The 21,815-nt window shown below is 39.6% G+C and overlaps 1 protein-coding gene across 9 annotated transcripts in view; it reads left to right on the plus strand.

The window, feature by feature from the left end:
* Positions 1–21,815, plus strand: part of ARL15 (ADP ribosylation factor like GTPase 15) — a 578,537-nt gene that overhangs the window by 48,263 nt on the left and 508,459 nt on the right. For 7 of the 9 annotated variants that reach the window (XM_044932386.2, XM_045163677.1, XM_045163678.1 and 4 more), the window contains exon 2: positions 4,213–4,269. The exons of the other annotated variants lie outside the window; for them this stretch is intronic. In XM_044932386.2, coding sequence (XP_044788321.2) covers positions 4,213–4,269 — 57 coding nt within the window. The remainder of the gene's footprint in view (positions 1–4,212; positions 4,270–21,815) is intronic. 9 annotated transcript variants of the gene reach the window in all.

Genomic DNA, 21,815 nt, shown 5'->3' on the forward strand with positions numbered 1-21,815 from the left:
ATTCTGATATGACTGTTTATGCTTATGTTTTATTATTTTTGCTAGATGACTGTTCAAATCCCTGAGATTATTTCTACTAGATTGTTTTTTTCAAATCTTTGCAACTGAATTTCACAAAGATATCATGTGCTGAAGATTGTTACTTTTTAACAGGTGAGGACAGTGATTCCTCTTTGTATTATTGGTTAAATCCTTATGTAGTTCATCTCTGGACAGTTGCAGATTGCTTGGGAAGTAGAGATGATATTGGGATGATGGTGGTACTGTTACAGTTGAAAACATTTTGGAAAATGCTGAGAGACCAGTTTTGCTAGTTTGGCTTTAGATGTAAATGTTTCTTTCCAGGTTGATTTTCACTGTCATTTTTCCTAATCTGAGGAAACCATACCAGAGGTTGGAGAGCAAACTCCTCCACATTTTGTAAACAAAAATTCATTTTATTTTGTAAATACAAGTTTGAGTTTTTGAAAAAAGTTAATTTATTTCCAGTGGGGAAAGTAGCCTTTTGCGTGTGCCAAGGGAGCTGTTAAATAATTCACTGTTAATGTCTTCAGTGACTGCTCTAACAGAAGGAGATGTTGGTTCTGAAGTCGGTGGCATTCCCGAGTGTTTGTTTCTGTGTCTGGAGGAGTGGCTACAGCATAATGACAGATGTAACCTTTACTTGGAAGATTCCACCCACTCAGTGCTTGGGAGAACCCACGCACCTGGGAACGCACTGAACCATGCTTCTCTCCGGTTTCCCAAGTCACGCACCTTTGCCTTCAGCCCACTTGTTTTGGGATGCTGTCAAGAGAAAATGCTAAAAAAAATAAAAAATAAAAAAAAATTAAAAAAAAAAGAGAGAAAATGCTAGATCTTAGCTTTACTTGGAAGTAGGTGATGCAGGCATGGGCCTCATTTAAAGGTGGTTTACTGTTCTCCTTCCCCTAGTTCTAACACACACTTCTGATACTCAGAGCATTGACTTGGCTATAATAACCTTTTATTTTCATCATGTGCAGATTTACAGAGGAGAAAATAAAGCAACATGACTGTTGCCTTGGTCTGTATCAGAATGAGGGATTGCATGGCACATCAAAATATTTTAAAGGCAGCTCTTTTAGAAAAAGAAAATTGGTGTATTTTTTCATCCCCCGATGGAACAGAAATTTGTTATACTTTGAAATAAGTTTTTCTCCAGACTGTATAGTATGTTCTGCCATCTTGTTGAAGGTGTTTTTTCTCCTTTATTTTCATGCTTTCCTTTTGCAATTTCTTAGGGGAAGCAACAGTAAACTGTAAGCAATAGTATTAATTTCAAATCGAGTATTCATTCTCTCTTTCTCTGGATTGGACTGTTTTTTGTTTTTGTAGCCCTGTCTTACCAGAGTTTAACCAGTCTGTGGCTTGCTCTTGACAGCACTTCTTTTTCATACTTTCATCAGATGAGGCAGCAAAGAAGATGAGATTATTCTGAAGATTATTGCTTTTGAAATAGTACTCTTTAGTTCTTCCTCAGGCTAGTCTAGATGGAGATTTGGGAATGCTGATATAGAGGTTACTGGGTCAGAGTTTATCTCAGGTAAAGATCCATTGTTTTCTTGTGGATGATTACTCACCTTTCATTCCAGGCTGTGGGTTAATAGTTAAAATAAGATGGGTTCTTGCCAACAGAGCATGTATATAGGGAAAGAATATGAACTAATCATTTAAAATTTATGACCAGTTCCTATAGCATGACCCAAAAAAGTTCGGTTGTGCTTTTAAATATCTCTTTTATTTGACTCCCTCTAATTAGAGTGAAGAAGTCTATTCTCAAAAACAGTACTATTAGAATGAATTTGGAGTTTGAGCAGTAGATGGACTGCTTGATCTGAGGTCAGATATTCAGGGATAAGGCCGTATTTGTAAGGATTAGAGGGTAGAGAGAGAAGGAGGCAGTAAGGCTAGTCAGAAAAAAAAAAAATCACACAAAATAGGTTGAGGGTTTACAAGGGTAACAATTTTGGCAATCCCAGAAACAGTACTTATACATTTTGGGAGTGTGAAAAGGAAGAAGGATTGGAAAGTAGGTTTTTAGTAGCTGAAGAACAAACATGTCTTCCCCTGTGAAAGATGAAGCTCTTAAAAAGAGCTCTAAGGACAAGTGCTGGGGCTCTTTGTTTAAGGGACTGGGGACAGCTGTTTGTTAAAACTGAATGTTGCCCTGTACCAGTAAAGTTTAGTCAGTTGAGAGAGATGCTCAGTGGTCTTTAAACAAGTTAGAGGCTTCTTTCTGCTTCAGGTACGCAGTCTAGAGGAGGCTGGCATGGCGGCTCCAGTGTCCTTTGAATCTCCAGGCTCACTTCCCCCAGGGCTCCACTTCCCCCAGGGCTCCACTTCCTGTATCATTCATTTTCAGGGTACCTCCCAGTCCAAGTTTGCTACTGGGGCTACATGAAGTCTCAGCTGCAGACTGGAAAGAGAAGCAGGAAATGTAGAAGAGAAAACGAGTCCTTAGAGTCAGTTCAATTCGTGCATCCTTCACTTTATACATACGTGCGTGCATGCTCAGTCATGTCTGACTCTCCGGCCCTAGAAACCCTACCTAGGGACTGTAGCCCACCAGGCTCTTCTGTCCATGGGAGATTCTCCAGGCAAGAATACTGGAGTGGGTTGCCTTTTCCTACTACAGGCAGTCTTCCCGATCCAGGGATCTTACAGAGAAATTGGTCACAAGACAGTGCCCAGCTCGAAGAACGGTGGGGAAATAGGCTCTTTTGTTCCAGGTGATGTAAAATAAGAGGATTATCTTTTACTTGGGGAAAATAACCTTTCCAGTTTACTGGGAGAGTTGTTAAATAATTCATTTTGTAGAAAAGTAAAAATTGGGGTAATTGCCAAAGGTTAAATGGAGAATAAATGTGTGAGGTAAGGAGCATTCACTCGTTCAGCTCTAACAAGGCCAGTGGCATTACCCTGGGGTGTTTCTCATAGTGTATTTTATTCAAAATGAAGAAACCCAATAGGGCCATGATAGTAGTGATATCCTAATAATAGAAATGATCCCTGATACTAAGTCATTAGTCATTCATTTGAACAATAGCACCCATGAATGTTTGGAACTTTTTGAAAGTTTAAAGTTTAAGAACTTCACACAACCAGTTATCTCATGAGTTTGGTTTTTACATTGCTGTAATTTTAATTTTGAATGTCCATGCAAGATAGTCTTGGCTTTTAGTATTTTCCTTACCAGTTCCTTTAGTCATACAGAATTAGTTTCTTATGGGCATCTGAAGAGGCTGGATCATTTTGCAGAATCTATTTGATTGACTTTTTGGCCTTCAGAAGGAACACCTCTTTGGAAGACTTTTGGGCTACGATGAGAATTGGGGGTCTTGTGTCTCTGCTTCCTTGGTGCAGCAGATACAACCATGATTGCTAGATTTAGGCCATTATAAGCTTCTCAGAGAAGCTTTTGCTTGCCAATGATAAACCATAATAACAGTGTTGGACTGTATAAAGTTAGTTGTTTTGACTACATACCAATTTAATGTGCGAAAAATATTCCTCCAGTTAAAGAAAAGATAATAAATCAACACTCATGTTTGGTCTTCATAGAGTTGTGAGTGTACATGATGAGTTTTAGGAGTCTGAACTTGATTAGGGAATGAGAGGTTGTAAACCCTCCATTGAGTTCTGTCACTGATACTCTGAAGCAAAAGACCTCAGTCGTCTTGCTAAATTCATAAATCCAGCCCATTCAAAACTTTTAGAATATAACCACAAGCTTTTCCTTTTTTTCCACAAAGATTACTTTTCTATAAACATTGTAGATGTTTGTGATCCTAGTAAGAATTGAACTAAAAAAAAAATGCTTATAAAACTACTTCTAGCAGTCAAAGAATTAATCATTGAAAATTAGATATTAGAGCAGGATTTAAAGAAATGAAATCAAACCAGTACAATAAATTACACTCCTTAAATTATGCTACTGAATTGGAGATTGAAGTATCTGCTTTACAGTCCCATGATAAAGCACTGTGTTATAGACACTTTATTATCTCTGCTTTATTTGAGCTGGCCTAGAAAAAGCAGGAGGAGGAAATTGAGCCACTTGCCCACAAAGCAGTTGTCAAAAGATGAAAGATTCTCTTGAGGGAAGATGATGAGGGGAGAAAGAAGCAAGACAAGAGAAGTCAGTTCTGTGGGACATACATTTAGTTGTAATCTCTCATTTTAATCTTGTAGAGAATGTCTGAATGTATCCAGATCTCATTTGCTGTCTGTAGAATTGGCATTTACACGGTAAACAATGTGTATTTTTGTGGTACCAAATGTCATGAAAATATAAATCAAGAACGAAATACTAGAGAGTGCGTGGAACTATGGGAATTGTACTCTGCTGCTGGTGAGAGTGTGGATTTATACAACTACTGTGGAAAATAATAAAGTTGAGTGCCAGAATATTCTGTGACCCAAGCAAATCTACTCCTTGGTATGTACTGTAGAGAAAGTGTTATGTAAGTATAGGAAGACCTATGCAGAGAAAGTTCCTAGCAGAAGTTACCATAAAAGGAAAATATTAGAAATAATGCAAATGCCTGTCAGTAATAGATTGGATTAATAAATTGTGGTGTTTTCATTAATTTCCTAGGATACCATATAGTAGCAAACATTATAAACTAAAAATAATGTATTTGAACTACAGTATATAATACACAGTGGTTACATTTTACAAATATAATGTTGATTTTAAAAAGTCACAGGAAAATATAGGCAGTATGATTTGATTCTATAAAGTCTGAAAACAGCAAAACTAAGCAATACATTGTTTCTAGGGTGCATACATAAGGGTCAGACTCCATGAGCTGGCGAGGGTCAGGGAGGCCTGGAGTCCTGCTGTCCATGGAATTGAGACGAGTTGGACATGACTGAGTGACAACAGCAACAACATATAGATAAACTGTAAAGGAAAGCAGAGTTTCAGATGTCATTGTCTCTAGGGCAGCAGTTCTCACTAGGGGGTGATTTTGCCCTCCAGAATCTATGTGGCAATGTCTGGAGACATTTTTGGTTGGTATTACTGAGGGCGGTGGTGGCATAATTCTGGCATCTCCTGGGAAGAGGCCAGGGGTGTTTCTCAACATCTAACCATACACTGGGTAAGCACTTTAAGTACTTATCTGGCCCAAAATGTTAGCAGTGCTGAGGTTGAGAAATTCTGCTCTAGGGGAGTGGAGGCAAGAAAAAAGACCTTAATAAAAGTTTTACTAATATTCTGCTTCTTAACTTGAATGGTGGGCCCGTGGAGTTGGCTGTAGAGTTATTCTTTAAACAATATTATTTGCTTTATATATTTTTTGTATGTATATTTGACAACACAAAAATACAGAAAATGTTAGTATGTTTGGATTTTTTTTTCATCAATCTGTCACTTGATTCAAGTGTTGTGAGCCCATTTCATAATTCAGAAATATGGGGTTGTGTCTATGTATTGATAGATGACTATTAAAGGATTTTTCTAGTGTAAAGATTCAATGACAAAGTATCTTGGCTTTTTCCCTTTGAAGGGCTAGGGAAGGGGTTTTGAGAATAAACAGGAAATGGAGGGATGTTTATTTTTTTTAAATATTTATTTGGCTGCATCAGGTCTCTTGGGGCTTCCAGGTGGCACAGTGATAAAGAATCTGCCTGCCAAATATAGAAGACACAGGAGATAGGGGTTGATCCCTGGGTTGGGAAGATCCCCTGGAGAAGAGAGTGGCTACACGCTCCAGTATTCTTTCCTGGAGAATTCTATGGACAGAGAAACCTGGTGGGCTACAGTCCATGGGGTCACAAATAGTTGGATGCGACTGAACACGCATGCACAGGGTTCTGAGAAAGTCTTGTTTGGGCTGACTGGACCTTTGTGAGCAAAGCTGCCTGTTGAGAGGAGCCCCGCAATGGGCAGGAAAGGCCTGGCTCTGGACCTCCCAGGCGCATACCAGTGTGCCCAGGCACTGGCTGGTATCAGCCCAGCAAAAGTGCAGCCTCAGCACGCATGATGGGTGGACCTACAGGTGTGGCAGCTGGAGGCTCTTGGCCAGCTGTGCTTCTCCAGTTGAATAATCTGGAGGAGGCTGCCTTCCTGACTCAGCACAGAGAAAGGGAGAGAGCAAACTCTCTGATACCTCTTCTAAGAGCTACTCCCATCCCCTCACGACTGCATCTAAACCTAATTACCTCCCCAAGGCCCCATCTCCAAACACCATCACACTGGTGTTAGGGCTTCAACATATGAATTCTGGGTGAGAACACAAATCACTCCACGATACTCTCCTTTAGGGACAATTTTCATCTGCCCTAGCATTAGTCTACAGCAAGAGTTTCATTAAATAAGCAGAGATGGACACCTGCATGGTCCCAGGCCAGAGGCTAGGTAATCAAGGATGGACTAACCACAGTTCCTGACATCAGCAGTCCCAGTGTTCTCAGGTTCCCCCTCTGGTGACCATGCTCCCTGTAAGCAGGGGAAAGAGCTCTTGCCAGAACCCGACTGTTGCAGCACCCTGATCTCCTCTAACCTCTAGAACAGTAAGAAGCTCCTGTTGTTTAAGCCAGCCGTTCTATGATAATTTGTTATGGCAGCCGAGCAGTCTAAAATAGGTAGGGGAACAAATCTTAGGAAATTATAAATAAAGTTTACACATGAAAAGCTTATTAGTACCCATTGAAAACAAATGCTAAGTTTTAAGTAAAACAAAGTAAAGGAGGAAGCTAAAGATTATAAGTGAGTGTCTGAGATGAGAGATGGTGTCAGATAGTTGACCTTTTGTTTCTATCTGCCTCTAACATTGCCCCCAAAACAGCTGATTAAGCTCTTAAAAAACTAAGAGGAGGAAAGCCATGCATCTTACTTATTTGGGATCCATAATCTGAAATATGCCAAGACCAAAATGGAATGTGTACAAGACAGACATGCTGAAAACTTCCAAGGTCTCAAAGTAAATGTGTTGTATGCAGGTGAAGACATCCTGAACCTTAAACATTACAAAGTTTAATAAAAACCATTACTTGGAAACAACAAAGGATATCTTCTGCATGCCATCCACTTTTCTCTCCAGTGTTTGGAGTGGATAAAGGTTTCTCTAGACATTGAAAGGAAATGATGCATATTTAGAGTGTCTTAATTTAGGAAGCTAAAGAAAAATCCTAACTCAATTTTCTAGGCAGAGACCTTAAGGTATGGGTAGGGAAACTTACACACTGTTGCAGATGGAGTTGTAAGGGCTCCTAAATTCTAAAGTGAATTGAAACTGTGCACAGCAGAAAAAAATCTTTAGACCAAGCATCTGGTCCCAGGAGATAACTCTCTTTCCTGTGCCATGTAGCACAGGACAGAGTGTGTGTTCTCACAAATGTGATATGGTGATGTCTTACAAAGAGGTAATTTAGTTTTTGAAACAAAAGAAGCCTTGTTATATGGATCTAGACTATTCTGAGTATTAAACAACACTCACTGGGTTCTGGTCAGGAGGAAGAAGAGGAAGTAAGCTCAGGCCAAGAGTTTGCATTACAATTGTGGGTCTATGATTTTATGAAATTCGAGCAATGGCAACAGGCCACACTTGAGAATGTGATCTTGAAATGAACCTTTGGCAGTCAGGTGTGGATTAACTCTGGGCTAGAGGGCATGCTAGGGCATAGCTTAGGACTTCCTTTTGGAATGTCAGGCATAACACCCACAAAGGGACCTGCAGTCGCCACCAGATGTCTCTGAATTGGGAACTGTAATTGTTATCAGAGCCAGAAGCACAGTGGTGGACAACCAGCTGGTGATGGCTAGAAGCACGGTGAGGGTTGGAGTGGTCATTGGAGCATCTAACCATCTTCCGCGTTGGAATGTAAACCCCTTGGTCAAACCCAAAATCTCAGAGGGCAAAATGAATGGAGCCAGGTCAGTTAATCGTGCCTCATCCAGGACAGTACTGTTTAAGGCACATGGACCCCATGGGCTGATTGTTGCACCTTTCTTTAAGCAGCTCCTGCATGAACTCAAATTCAATCTAGTGATGAATGTGATTTGAACTAAATAATAGCAGTAAATACCATGCATAGTTAGAAATTTTGATGAATAATAACTTTAAAACCACTTTGAATTCTTTTGACTTTGCAGAAAGTATCAAATGCTGTTTTACTAGCAAACAAACATTCATCCTTTAGAACTATAACAGAGCTTGTAAAAATGAAATCTAGATTCTTCCTGATGTAAAGATTCACTCAATAGTGGTTTTCCTTTTGTCTAGCTATGATGTTTGCACCTGCCACAGTGCTCGTACTCAACTTCTGTGATTTTTTTTTTTTTTAAGGAGAGGGCTGCAAGAGCTATCATTACTGATAAAATAAATGGCAAAGCAATCTTATATTAAATATTAATGATACTATTAGTAATATATATTATTAAAACTAGCTTTTTAAGTCTGCACAAATCCTGTCCTAAACTTTGAGTTTTTGCAACATATAGTGCTACATGTAAGGAATATAGTGCTACATGTAAGGACACTGTGTTTGTTTCCTATTGCTGCTGAGACAAATTACCACAAATATAAAACAACATACATTTATTCTTTTGTTCTGGAGGTGGGAAATCTGAAGTGGGTCTCACTGGGCTAAAATCAAGATGTTGGCAGGGCTGTGTCCTTTCTGGAGGCCCTAGAGGACAATCTGATCCTTACCTTTGGGGCTTCTAGGGGCCGCTTGTGTTCCTTGGCTCATGGTCCCCTTCCAGCAGTGGCTTCACTTCAACTTCTGCTTCATTTGTCATATCTCTGCTTATGTCATCACATCTTCTCTAATTCCCCTGTCTCTCTTTTATAAGGACCCTAGTGATTAAATTGGGTGCACCTGGATAATCCAGCCTAACCTTCCCATCTCAAGATCCTTAATCAAACCTGTGATACCCCCTCTTTTTGCCATGTAAGGTAACATACTCATAGGTTTTGGGGATTAGGACGTGGACATCTTGTGGAGGAGGGGACAGGAAGCAGAGTTCTGTGTATCACAGACACCAAAGAGGGAAGTATAGAGGACTTGGTAGAATCTGTCGTCATTCCTGGAGGGAAAGGAAATCAAGATAGGCAAGTCCTGATGCTGGGTTTAGGATGTTATTGTTCTGTAAGACACCAAGGTAAAATATGTACCAGATAGACTGACACTCTCCAACATGGGATCCGCAAATCCCGGCTCTGGCAACAAACTAAAGAGCAGGTTTAATATATGACCATGACTATACTTGGTTTTCATGTCCTTGAAGACTCCAGCTTAAATATTTATTGTAAATTGTGTGGGATCCTGAAATGTCTGCAGTCATGATAAATAAAGAGCTCCAAGACAAAAGGAGGCACACCTTAATTAAAGAAATTCAGCATGATAGTAGACTTCAGTGGAATAGAAACCAATTAAGTTATTGGTTTGGCTGTTTTAGTAAAGATTAAAATAACAGGGTCTTAAAAAGATCTATTTCGTATCAGAATCTAAGCTGGTAGTCAGTTTGGAGTCTAGCCCTTTGCTTCATGAGTCATTTATGGCTCAGGCTCCTTCTAGTGTGTTCTATTGCCTAGATTATTCTGTTCCTGTGCAGGTTGAAGACAGCTCACCACTCCTATGTCTGTTAGTTTTTTAGGAAAGAGGAAATGGAGGCCAAGTAGTTCCTTTATGGGCATGACCTGGAAGTACTACGTAACACTTCCCCTCACCTCCTAAGTCCCGGAAATTGAGTCACATGACTGCGTCACTGTAGAGGAGACTTGGAAATCCGGGCTCTGGTAAGGAGCTAAGACTTGGGGGGTTCTATTTCTGAAGGGGAGAAGAGAATGGGTGTTGGACAGTTTGCTGTCTGACAAGGAAATACACTGGGGGGCAGTTTGCTGTCTTAAAAGGAAATAAGCTGAAGCAGATTGATCTGCGCTTCAGCTTCAGGCGAGGCAACTTTGAGGAAGGTTGCCTGTAGCCATTACCAGAGCACGTGTTGAATGAGCACACAGTGGGGCAGCAAGTGTGATTTCATGATTGTGACAAGTTCAGCTTCTAGTTAGATGGATAACTGAGGCTTTATGCTGCAGGATCAAGTCTAGTATTTTATTTATGAATATCAGCATATTGTATGTACTTTTGTCCACAGACACATGCACACGTGGTTAGTGTACATTTGTATTTTGACAGTTTTATTCTGGAGGGTATAAGTGGAGGGTTATATGCGTTATAATCTAGGAAGTGAGAGTTTATGATTGTTTGCTTTCTTTACTAAACAAAATAATATTCTCAAGAAGAACAAGAATATCTGGCTAATGTTGCTGACTTCCCTGGCAGGGGGATTTAAAGTTTGAGGTTTAACAAACTTGATGAGAGCTGCAAATATTCATCCTATTCTCTATTTATACAGTAAGAGAGTTACACCATGAAATGTGTGAGATGGACAGGACTGCCATGTTTTTTGAGCCACCTTTAGAAATTGGAGCCCGTATAAGAGCAAGATAAAATCTGTTTGGTTTAGGTGTATTCTTCTGGGGAATGTAGAATGTTTCCTTTCCCCTCATCATCAAGACTTGTCTGCTGCAGACCTTTGTGATTCCAGCACAGCTCCACTTGGGTGGCCCTTCACACCGTGTCTGACCTCTGCCAGCCCCACTCTCTTTCCACTCCCAACCTGCTCACAGCCTGTGCTTCCTTTCTGGGTGACTGGAGCAACAGCCAATCCAGTGGCCACACCGGGAACTGGACTCCTGCCTCATCATTTTATCATTCCCTAGGTTGAGACCTCTCCCATCCTCGTCATCTCTCCTCTTTGCTGCTGTTACCCAGGTTCTAGCACCACTATTTTTTTTCTTTTTCTTTTTTGCCTAGAAAACCCTAGCAACCTCTTCCTAGCTGGTCATCTCTTTCTGGTCTTGCCCCCTCTCAATACACGTCTCGCTTTTGTAATCAGCATAGTCTGTGAAATGCAGATGTGCTTATGCTGTAAACTTCTTAGCAGCCTCCCTTAGCTCTTAAAGCCCAGAATCTTTAACAGAGTTTATAAGGTGCCCTCATGGACTGGCCCTGCTTATCCGTTTAGCCTTTTCTCTATACCTCTTCTTCTCCCTCCAGCATTGTGTATTTCAGACATACTCATCTGCTTTCATCTCCAGGTCTGTTCTCTTTTTTTTATTTCCAGTGTTTTGTACATGCTGTCCTCTCATCCTGGAGAGATGAGCTGTCCACTTCTTCTGGGAAGCCCTCCATGACCTCCAACACCTGGATTAAATACTCTTTTCTAAGTGTTCCCTTTCTTTGCACTCTAGAGTCTTTGAACAGCCAAAGTCACTATTGCACAGCCTTAGAATTTGTGGTTAGTTTTTCTGTCACTGTAAGCTCAGCAAGGGCAGTGACCATGTCACTCTATTTCTCCCTTTATCCCCAGCATCTGATGGCTCTTTATCACCATCATTATTATCACAGCTGCCATTTACTGAGCACTTAACTAAAAGAGTGCTAAGGCCTTTATAGGTAAATTATTTAACTCTCTACAATCTTGTGAAGAAGGTACTATTATTAATATTACCCTGATTTCATACAGACAACTTGGCATAATGTGGTTAAATGTCTTTTCCACATGGCGGAAACAGGATTTGGAGCTTGAATTTGGGTGGATTTATGCTGAATTTTAAATCCTCAACCAGCACACTTTATTACCCTCCAGCCAGGCAAGGGAAGGCTTGCTGAAGTTTCGATTTTTTTTTTTTTTGACTTGGAATATTTTGATCTAGATGGAACCTTAGAGAGCATTTTCCTTCATTTGAGTTACAGTGTTAATGAACAATAGACTGTATCCCAGGTTGTTCTCTTGGTTAGGCTGTTGTGCAGCTGAAGGCAGAGTTATGAGTTAGCCTTCAGGTTGTGCCCTGTTCTCTATAGATTCCCCTCCTCACTCTGCTAGCTGCCTTTGCTTTCAAGGCTTAACAGTATGAAATAGTGGCTGTCACTACAAGTCTGTTATTCACACGTGGAGAAGAAATTCTGTCTTCTCTCTTAACTCAGCTTTATATATGAAATGTAACATCTCTCATTTCTTGACTATAGATATCCTGATTTAAAAGGCAAAACAAAAAAGAGACAATAAAAAATTGACTAGTTACATGAGGATCATTCTTTATAAAGGCCTTTGGAAAGTTTCTTTTTGGTTATTATCAATTTGATTATTATCAACTGTGTGGTTAGGTGAAGAGGCTCTGTTCATGATAGACATTTAGAGTCATTTAACTTAGGAACTTAAAATGTTTAATATTTCCTGATGCAAATGACGTGATGGTCTTTAACAAGAGTATATCTGGTTGATGGAAAATTTCCCCCTAGGAAATGAGTATTTCTACGTTGTCTCTTTTTAAAGGCGATTGACTTTGTTTTTTTGACACATGTTTAGTTTAGTCCTTAGGACTAGTACTTTTTTCTTGATAGGAATTTTGTTAATGATTAAAACTTTTTCTAGAATGCAGCCACTCGGAAGGGTATAGTTTACTCACATCCATGACTTGGGAACACAATTGTGTTTTAGATTTTAAGCAGAGCCAATAGGTTAATATTATGTTTATAGAGGAGGATGTACTTGACTCTGGGGATCATTTGGTCTTTGCCATGTAGAACTCAAGTTTATTTGAACATTGACTTAAAATATTATACAAAGTGAATATGAATGGGAGGCTTTATGCTTATTGCATGTCAGAGAATCAATCTGTGTCCTCGTATTCCTTTGAGTTGAGCTAGGGCTCTGGCATTGGAGAAGGAAATGGCAACCCACTCCAGTGTTCTTGCCTGGAGAATCCCAGGGACGGGAGAGCCTGGTGGGCTGTCATCTCTGGGGTCGCACAGAGTCGGACATGACTGAAGCGACTTAGCAGCAGCAGCAGCAGGGCTCTGGCATGCAGTAAGTGCTCAATAAGTATGTGCTGACTACATGGGTATATGGTACTTTGGGTTGGGTAGAACAGAGAGCTTCGCCCAGACTCCAGTAGGCTCAGGCAGCTTTAGATGTGGCACCACACATCTCACAGGTCGTGCACTCCCACTTGAAAGATCCGTGAAGGCAGAGAGTCTCACTTGCTTTGTTCACTGTTGTACCTCCAGTATCTGGATAAGTGTCTGATGTGTTGCAGGTGCTCAGAACTTATCTGTGGAATGAATGAATAAATGAACAGAGCTCCAATCAGTGGGTTGGAATTGGTAATACCTGCCCTTGGGATGCACAAAGACATTCCAAGAGGTTTGTGGCATTGAGATGATTGTTGAAGAAATTGGTGTCCGTCTGTATAAATTCTTCTGACACCTCCCCCTTTCACAACTGCACTACTTCCAGTTAGGAGAGAAGCCACTGATCTCGTTCCTGAGTCTTTTTCAGGTATGAAAACCTCTAGGGCATAAAACAAAGGGAAAATTCAAACTATGGTGTTGGTGTTCAGACAGTGAATAAGTCTAAGATGACCAGTTAAGTCATTGTCAGTTTTTTGCTTTTGACAACATTGAAGGCAAATACACTTAAATTGCCAGCTGGGTCGCTAAAAATAACATCAGTAAGTTGAAGTATGATTTTTGTCTTATGAGTAGGAGGAGTTGAAAGAATCAAGTGAAATCACTGTAGCAAATCTTCTGTGCCCACCTATTTATAAGAATAAGCTCCTCAAAGCTTATCTGTATATAAAAATATGAAAAATAGAAATAGAATTGCTATTAAGCTATATTTCTCATTCTGTCAATAACTAATTCTCTATATTCTGTGAAACATATAGCCTACCCATTCCATTAAAAGATGTATATTTCCAAAAATTTTTACTTTTCATATTACAATAGATTTATCAATACTTATTACATATTTGTTTTGATCAATTGTGGACCAATAATAATCTTATGAACTCAATCCATAAAAAAACATTTTTAAACATTTAAAACCTATGCTCAGTTTATGGGAATTCCCCTATGGTTCGGTGGTTAAGACTCCATGGTCTCATTGTCCAGGGCCTGAATTCAATCCCTGGTTGGGGAACTAAGATCCCATAAACTGTATAATGTGGCCAAAACCAACAACAGCAACAACAAAAAGCAAAAACCTGTGGTCAGTTTGAAATTTAAGATGTTAGTTACATAGTTTATTTGTAGGGAAGCATGATAGAGTGATCAATAAAAGATTTTTAAGCAAAGTTACCTTAAGTTTGGGTATATGGAAAAGATACATACTTAGAGAAGAAAAGAATAAAAGCAAAATTATCCAAGAATTAAGAGGACCTTTGTTTTGTTTTAAAAAAATGAGTAATGTTTCTAAAATCTGATATTTAGAGAGCTTTTTATCCTTATAAGAGACTGACAGTTCTCTTTATCAATGTGGATCATTACAACAAGTTGGAGTTTAAACATGACTTAATAGTGGCCAGGAGATACTGAGTAGATGATGATATCTTTGCCTGATACACGGAACACACAGAAGGAATATTTGGGGAGCAAAGAAGATTATCTTGACTTTAGATGTGTGATTTGGAGGTACCATGTTGGAAGTACATTCTTAGAGCCTAAAGGCAGTGTCAGAATTGGAGATTTGTAAAGGAGACAGAAGCCTCTGTCTCTCTTGGTTCACTGGTTCACTGCACTATCTATCCCTGTTGCTCAGAATACTGCCTGACCCAGAGTAAGCTTTTAGAAATTGTCAGATGAATGAATGTGTGGATGGATGTAATTCTGGAAGGCCTCCAGGTATAGAGGATTGCTGTTTTACCCTTTGCCCCGTTGGTTCATTATGTGTCTTGGTTCACCTTCCTGTTTCCTTTCTCTGTGGGGCCTGGCAGGTTCTGGACAATGGGCTAGGAAGTATACATTCATCTTATACTCCATGATTAAAATACTGCCTTTTCCCTTTGGTCTTTATCTTTTAAAAATTGAGATTATTTTCCTGTCATTGCTATGGGGGTTGAAAAAATTTTAAACGTTGCTTCATTATATTTGAATGCTCTCTAATCTTGTTTTGTTAACAATGACAATGATAGATTAACTGGGACATTTCAGCTACTATTCTTCAGCTTTATCTGGTGCAGGCTCAAAATGAAAATTACTAATTGTAGCTGGGTTACCACAAAATCATTAATATTAAGATTTGGGGGTAATTTTATTTTTTTTACAAATACATAATTCACTTTAGCCTATGATTAATGTTTAAAAAAGAAAAACATATAACAGTGCTGTGCCATTGGCCCCATAATCTCTGCCTTAATGTTTCCCCAACAATTGTAGGCAGCAATGTGGAAAATTTGCTATATTGTTATCCTGTTTTCCCACCCCATCACATGAATTCAACCAAGACGAAAAGATAAGCCAAAAGTTTTACTGCCCAGAGACTCCCTTTATGTCCATTATGTTTCCAAATGCTACTTTCTGTTGCTGGTACCCGGCAAGAGAAATGAAAGTGCCTGTTAATTTCACTAAATTTCATCCTCTAATTTCCTGTCTAAACTTTTAATTTGAAAAGATAACAAACTGAATGTTATGTAAGCGGGTGAAGTAAGCTAAGATAGAACTTTGATGAAACTTTTAACAGCTTTAGAACCAGAAAATGTTCATTTAAAGGAGCTCACATGAAGAATACAAGAAGGAGTCTCAGCTTTGCTTATAGGAGGAAAGATCAGTATACTTTACCATTATTTTACTTAATAGAGAGGAGAAAATTGTTTGCTGTTATAAAAGGAAAGAATAAAACACAGCAGTCTAGACATGGGATATGAACTAGCAATATGGTTACTAACAAAGGAATGAAAATAGGTAATTGGGGTTTGGTTCTGTTTTAGGGAAGAGACAGTTTGTCAGTATTGGTGCTTTGAGAGTCTAAAAATCAGTGCCATAAAAGCAGGCAGCTTTGTGGATTCAAAGGTATGTTCTGATTTAAGCTCTACTGTTTACTTGAATAATGTTGGGCAAAATACTTTATAATCTGGGCCTTGTTGTTCTCTTATGAAAATGATGAATTTGAATGATTCTCACTAAAAATCACCCTTAATCCTACTTCTTAAGAGTCTAGCCTCATTTGTAAAGCAGCATTAAAACCAGAAGCTTAGATGGTGGCTTAAGTCTTAGGGGAAAAAAATGGTTGTTGAAGAGAGGCAGGAATATCCACATTTAGGACTGTGTGTGGGAGACAGATGTTTTGTGTATAGAAAGGTTTGTTGGAAGAAAAGTTTCTTAAATGAAAGAGGTTGAGATAACAGATCCTGAACAGAAATGGTCCTTAAAATGCATATAAACATTCATCTCAGAGTGTATATTCCTTTACTGACTTACTGAGTTTCTGGGAAGACTTTGTATTGAAAATATGCATTATCATAGATAAATGTAGCACAGTAAGTATTAATTTATTACACTATTAATTTAAACATAGCACATTATCCTCTGAGACACATTAATGTGAAACCTCAATTTTAGTCTTATATAGGAATATAAGGAATTTTTGCTTATCCATTCCTAGATGATAAGAGCAAATGACTCTTCCTGTTTCCCTCAAAAAGAGGTGGTGGTCATGGGTGTGTGTGTGTGCACACACTCATGTGAGAAAGATTGATCCAGCTTTGTAACCTGTGGAATAGGTAAATATGAGATATTCATTTACCTGTCCTGAGCTTCAGTTTTCTGCTGTATGAGAGACTAGTTACTCTCTAAGAATATTTTCAGTACATATGCTGTATGATTACAAATGTAATAAATTAAAACCTAGACTACTGAAATTCTGGTTTGTTTTTGCATATTTAGTCCCAATATTTCCATACCCAACATAGGACTAGTTCAATTTGACAAATATCTATTGAGTCTCCACTGTATGTCAAGTGCGAGATTCTAGAGGTTAGACAGTATCCTGAGTATTGTGGGATCTATTGATGGAGAATGAAAGGAATGAAAAGTGCCCTCTGAACTGAGAAGGTAGCTTGAGACAGAAAAACTAGGCAGGCAGCTCCATGTAATCAATGGACCAGTTTCTTACAGGGTAACTTACAGGATGGGATCTGGATCAGGTGTACAATGATTGGAGGCATTCCCAGCTGCACGCTGCACTACCGAGAGGCCACTGGGACAGTATTATAATTAACCCAGCATGTGGGGGTACGTGCTTATAAACTGGAAGTGCAGTCCCAAGTTTAGATGGTTGAAGGGGTGCTTAGAGTATGTGAGTGAAGGGCTTTATCATTATTTGGAGACTAACAGAGCATAGGTTCTATGCTAACCTATGGTTCCGTAACCATAGATTCTATGCTAACTAACAGGTCACCTGGTTCCAATGATTTTTTAAACAGTATCTGTTAACTATAAAGCCCTTGACAACAGAGAAGTGACTAATCACATAATGCAGTCCTAGGTAGGGTCAGTGGAGGACAGGAGAACTGCGCAGGCCCTTGATGGTGTCAGTTATGCCAACAGTCATACAACTGATTATTTTCGGAGGTCCTTCTGAGTTAGCTTGATAAATTTGAACATGGTGGGACATCTTGTCAAATCTACCTTGTTAATTCACATGGTCCAACTGGATTTGGAAACTGGGTTATGAACCATAAACATTAGGCATTTAAAAATGAGGTCTATGAATGGGTGTGGGTGGCAAGGAAGAAAGTGTTACCTTCTTCAGTACATCACGGTCTAGGCTTCTCACATAGGATGGATGTGGTTGGCAAGACTTGGGTGTTAATGATCCAGTGGCACCCAAGAGTGGGGCGCTCTTGGGTCTGTAGGGAAGTCATGTGTCAGGGAACGTTTGATTTTAAGGAATCCTATATGTTGTTTTCTGTTTCTCAAGGGCCCTCTGTTCCTTATCAGTTCCTGGAAAACAGGAACGAGCAGAGCTGCATGCAGTTCTCAGGACTGAGGTCATGAGATGGAACGCATACATGGATTCCTTTCAGTAACCTTTTACTTTTCTGTAAAGCTACTTAGTCATGTTCCTATTTATCAAGATATCGATTGTCTTCTGGCCCTGTGATTGTTATTCCCCTAGTTACTGTTGTTATGGCCCTATAACGATTGTTACTCCCTTAGTTACTGTAGTTATACGTCTGATTTCAGTGTTTTTGCTCAACTTTATTTTTTGCCTAAAGTTTCCTTGTATAACAATATATAAGCACACGCTGCCATGAATAAAGCACCCTTGTTTCACTTGAGACTTGGGTCCCCCATGTCCTTCTTTTCATCTCTTTCTCTTCGTCGACTCTCGTCCCCCGGTCCTGGTCTGCAAAGACCATAACAGTCATGTTGGTGTTACCTTCTGACCTTGGAAACACTGTTTTCCCTCTGCAGCCCCTAGCTCCTAGCAAATGTGAACAAGTCTTGCTTCCTATGACCTCTCACCCTCCACGAGGTGAGGTAAGAAGCAGGCAAAACTTACTTTTTTCTTTTGCTCATATTGCCAAGGCCTATGCAGAAAATCCTGGGATTTACTCATTAACTGGACTTCATTCCAGGTACTGAGCTTGGGAGAATAGGGAGATGTTCTTAATTGATGACTCAGATTGGAACTACAGGGAAAAGTGATGATTATATGCTTGAGGGCACATTTCTTCACTTCTGAGCTTGGCATCCCCATTTGTTAAAACAAGTTTGACTATGGCATCAGAAAGTTTCATTCAACTCTATGATTCTATGTCCAGAAGGATGACCTTTGAGTCATTGTTGGTATCTCAAGCTTGACCATGACCTAAGTTTCATCCTGTTTAGAGTACCCTAACCCTCTAAGACAGGGAAAATACTCTCTGCATTTTATAAAGAATTTTCTCAAAAATGGGTTGAAATCATGATGTATCATCTTTTTAATATGTTGTTGGATTCTGTTTGCTAGAATTTTATTGAGGATTTTTGCATCTATGTTTATCAGTGATATTGGCCTGTAGTTTTCTTTTTATGTGGCATCTTTGTCTGTTTTTGGTATTAGGGTGATGGTGGCCTCATAGAATGAGTTTGGGAGTTTACCTTCCTCTGTAGTTTTCTGGAACAGTTTGAGTAGGATAGGTGTTCACTTCGGTCGCTTAGTCGTGTCCGACTCTTTGTGACCCCGTAAACCGCAGCACTCCAGGCCTCCCCATCCATCACCAACTCCCAGAGTCTACCCAAACCCATGTCCATTGAGTCGGTGATGCCATCCAACCATCTCATCCTCTGTCGTCCCCTTCTCCTCCTGCCCTCAATCTTTCCCAGCATCAGGGTCTTTTCAAATGAGTCAGCTCTTCGCATCAGGTGGCCAAAGTATTGGAGTTTCAGCTTCAACATCACTCCTTCCAATGAACACCAAGTACTGATCTCCTTTGGGATAGACTGGTTGTATCTCCTTGCAGTCCAAGGGACTCTTGAGAGTCTTCTCCAACACCACAGTTTGTTAGCTCTTCTCTAAATTTCTGATACGGTAAGACCAGAAACTATAAAACTCCTAGAGGAAAACATAGCAAAACACTCTCTGACATAAGTCACAATGAGATTGTCCAAGACCCACCTCCCAGAGGAATGGAAATAAAAGCAAAAATAAACAAATGGGACCTAATTAAACTTAAAAGCTTTTGCTCGATGAAGGAAACTATAAGCAAGGTGAAAAGACAGCCTTCAGAGTGGGAGAAAATAATAGCAAATAAAGCAATTGACAAAGAATTAATCTAAAAAATATATAAACAGCTCATGCAGCTCAATACCAGAAAAATAAGTGACCCAATCAAAAAATGGGCCAAAGAACTCAACAGACATTTCTTCAAAGAAGACATACAGATGTTTAACAAACACATGAAAAAAATGCTCAACATTACTCAGTATCAGAGAAACGCAAATCAAAACCACAATGAGGTACCATTTCACACTGGTCAGAATGGCTGCTCTCGAAAAGTCTACAAACAATAAATGCTGGAGAGGGTGTGGAGAAAAGGAAACCCTCTTACACTTGGTGGGAATGTAAACTAGTACAGCCACTATGGAGAACAGTGTGGAGATTCCTTAAAAAACTGAAAATAGAACTGCCATATGACCCAGCAATCCCACTGCTGGGCGTACACACCGAGGAAACCAGAATTGAAAGAGATACTTGTACCCCAATGTTCATTGCAGCACTGTTTACAATAGCCAGGACATGGAAGCAACCTAGATGTCCATCAGCAGACGAATGGATAAGAAAGCCATTAAAAAGAATGCATTTGAATCAGTTCTAATGAGGTGGATGAAACTGGAGCCTATTATACAGAGTGAAGTAAGCCAGAAAGAAAAACACCAATACAGTATATTAACACATATATATGGAAAAATATAGAAAGATGGTAATGATGACCCTATATGTGAGACAGAGCAAGCAAAAGAGACACAGATGTAAAGAACAGACTTTTGGACTCTGTGGGAGAAGGCGAGGGTGGGATGATTTGAGAGAATAGCATTGAAACATGTATATTACCATATGTGATATAGATCACCAGTCCAGGTTTGATGCATGAAACAGGGCACTCAAAGCCGGTACACTGGGACAACCCAGAGGGATGGGATGGCGGGGAGGGTTCAGGACTGGGGACACATGTACACCCGTGGCTGGTTCATGTCCATGTATGGCAAAAACCATCACAATGTTGTAAAGTAATTAGCCTCCAATTAAAATAAATAAATTAATTTTTAAAAATGCATTGAAATCAGGAAGATTTTTATTTCTTCATTAAGTAGTAAGTCAGCTTGACCAGAACTCTGTGTTCTTTTGGCATTTGTGTCTACTTTGAGCATTCAGAGTCTTTGAATTGGGTTAATATTAGTGCAACTTCTAAGTCTTGTTCAAGTCTTTAATTATTTCCTGGGGCACCAAAGGTGAGAGACCAGACTCAAAAGAGGATGGTACCTTTAGATATATCTAGAAAAAACAATTTGAAGTTCTGGAATTCACTGTAATGAATCTGATGTCAAAGAAAGAGGGAATGATAGCTTGTATCTGTGTAATTACCATGGTGAAAGTAAATCTTTGTGGGTTGTGCAAAAGCACCAGCTCTCCCGAGATAAGGATGGGCCATGGGGATTGGGGTTGGAGGAACCACACCTGTTCTTCTTTCCTTTCTGTGCAGAGAAATGCGGTTTGTCTTGTAACTCGGGGCAGCTCTGGGTCGGGTGGGAAGATTATAGGAAGAAGTGTGCAGAACGCAGGGTGCACATTCGGAAGGGGTGACGCTAAGCGTGGCCACACTGGGGATCTCGACATGGGAGGGCTGAGAGCATGTTAGGCCTTTCCTCCCCTCCAGGCTTTGAGCAGAGGTCTGTGTCAAACTTGAAAGCTAACACATGCTGATGCATTTGGGGAAATGCTAGAATTCGTTCTGCAGTGTGAAATCACTTGCCACGTACTTTTGCCTGTATATTAACTGAGTCACTTGTACCAGTCAAGGGGGTGGAAATTCTAAGGGTGTTCTGGGGAGACAGTCTTTTCTGTGATTTTTTTTGTTGTTGTTAATGTTTGGTATCTCCCTTATATTATAGTCTGGTTGCTGACCTGGAGTGAGAAGGCTTTTTTTAACTAAAGGCACCGTTATAATTATGTTATGATGTTGTAAGAACATACTATGGTCCTATTCATTATTGATTGTCCAGTTTGTCAGAGAGCAGATTACATGGTCATTCTATATGTTTGTTTTCTCTCTGCGATACAGAAAATTTACTGTAGTCATTTATCTCCCTTGCAGTGTATAAGATACACTGTTGATTTTTGAATGTTTGCCTATGTATAACCTTTTAACTATGAAAGCCTGTTAAAATGCTGGGCTATTTTCTTTCTCTCACTCACCTCTAACCTATGTTTAGATTTCCCTTGCAGTTCATTTGAG

This window comes from Bubalus bubalis, chromosome 19, assembly GCF_019923935.1.
Source record: "Bubalus bubalis isolate 160015118507 breed Murrah chromosome 19, NDDB_SH_1, whole genome shotgun sequence".
NCBI classification, from domain to species: Eukaryota; Metazoa; Chordata; class Mammalia; order Artiodactyla; family Bovidae; genus Bubalus; species Bubalus bubalis.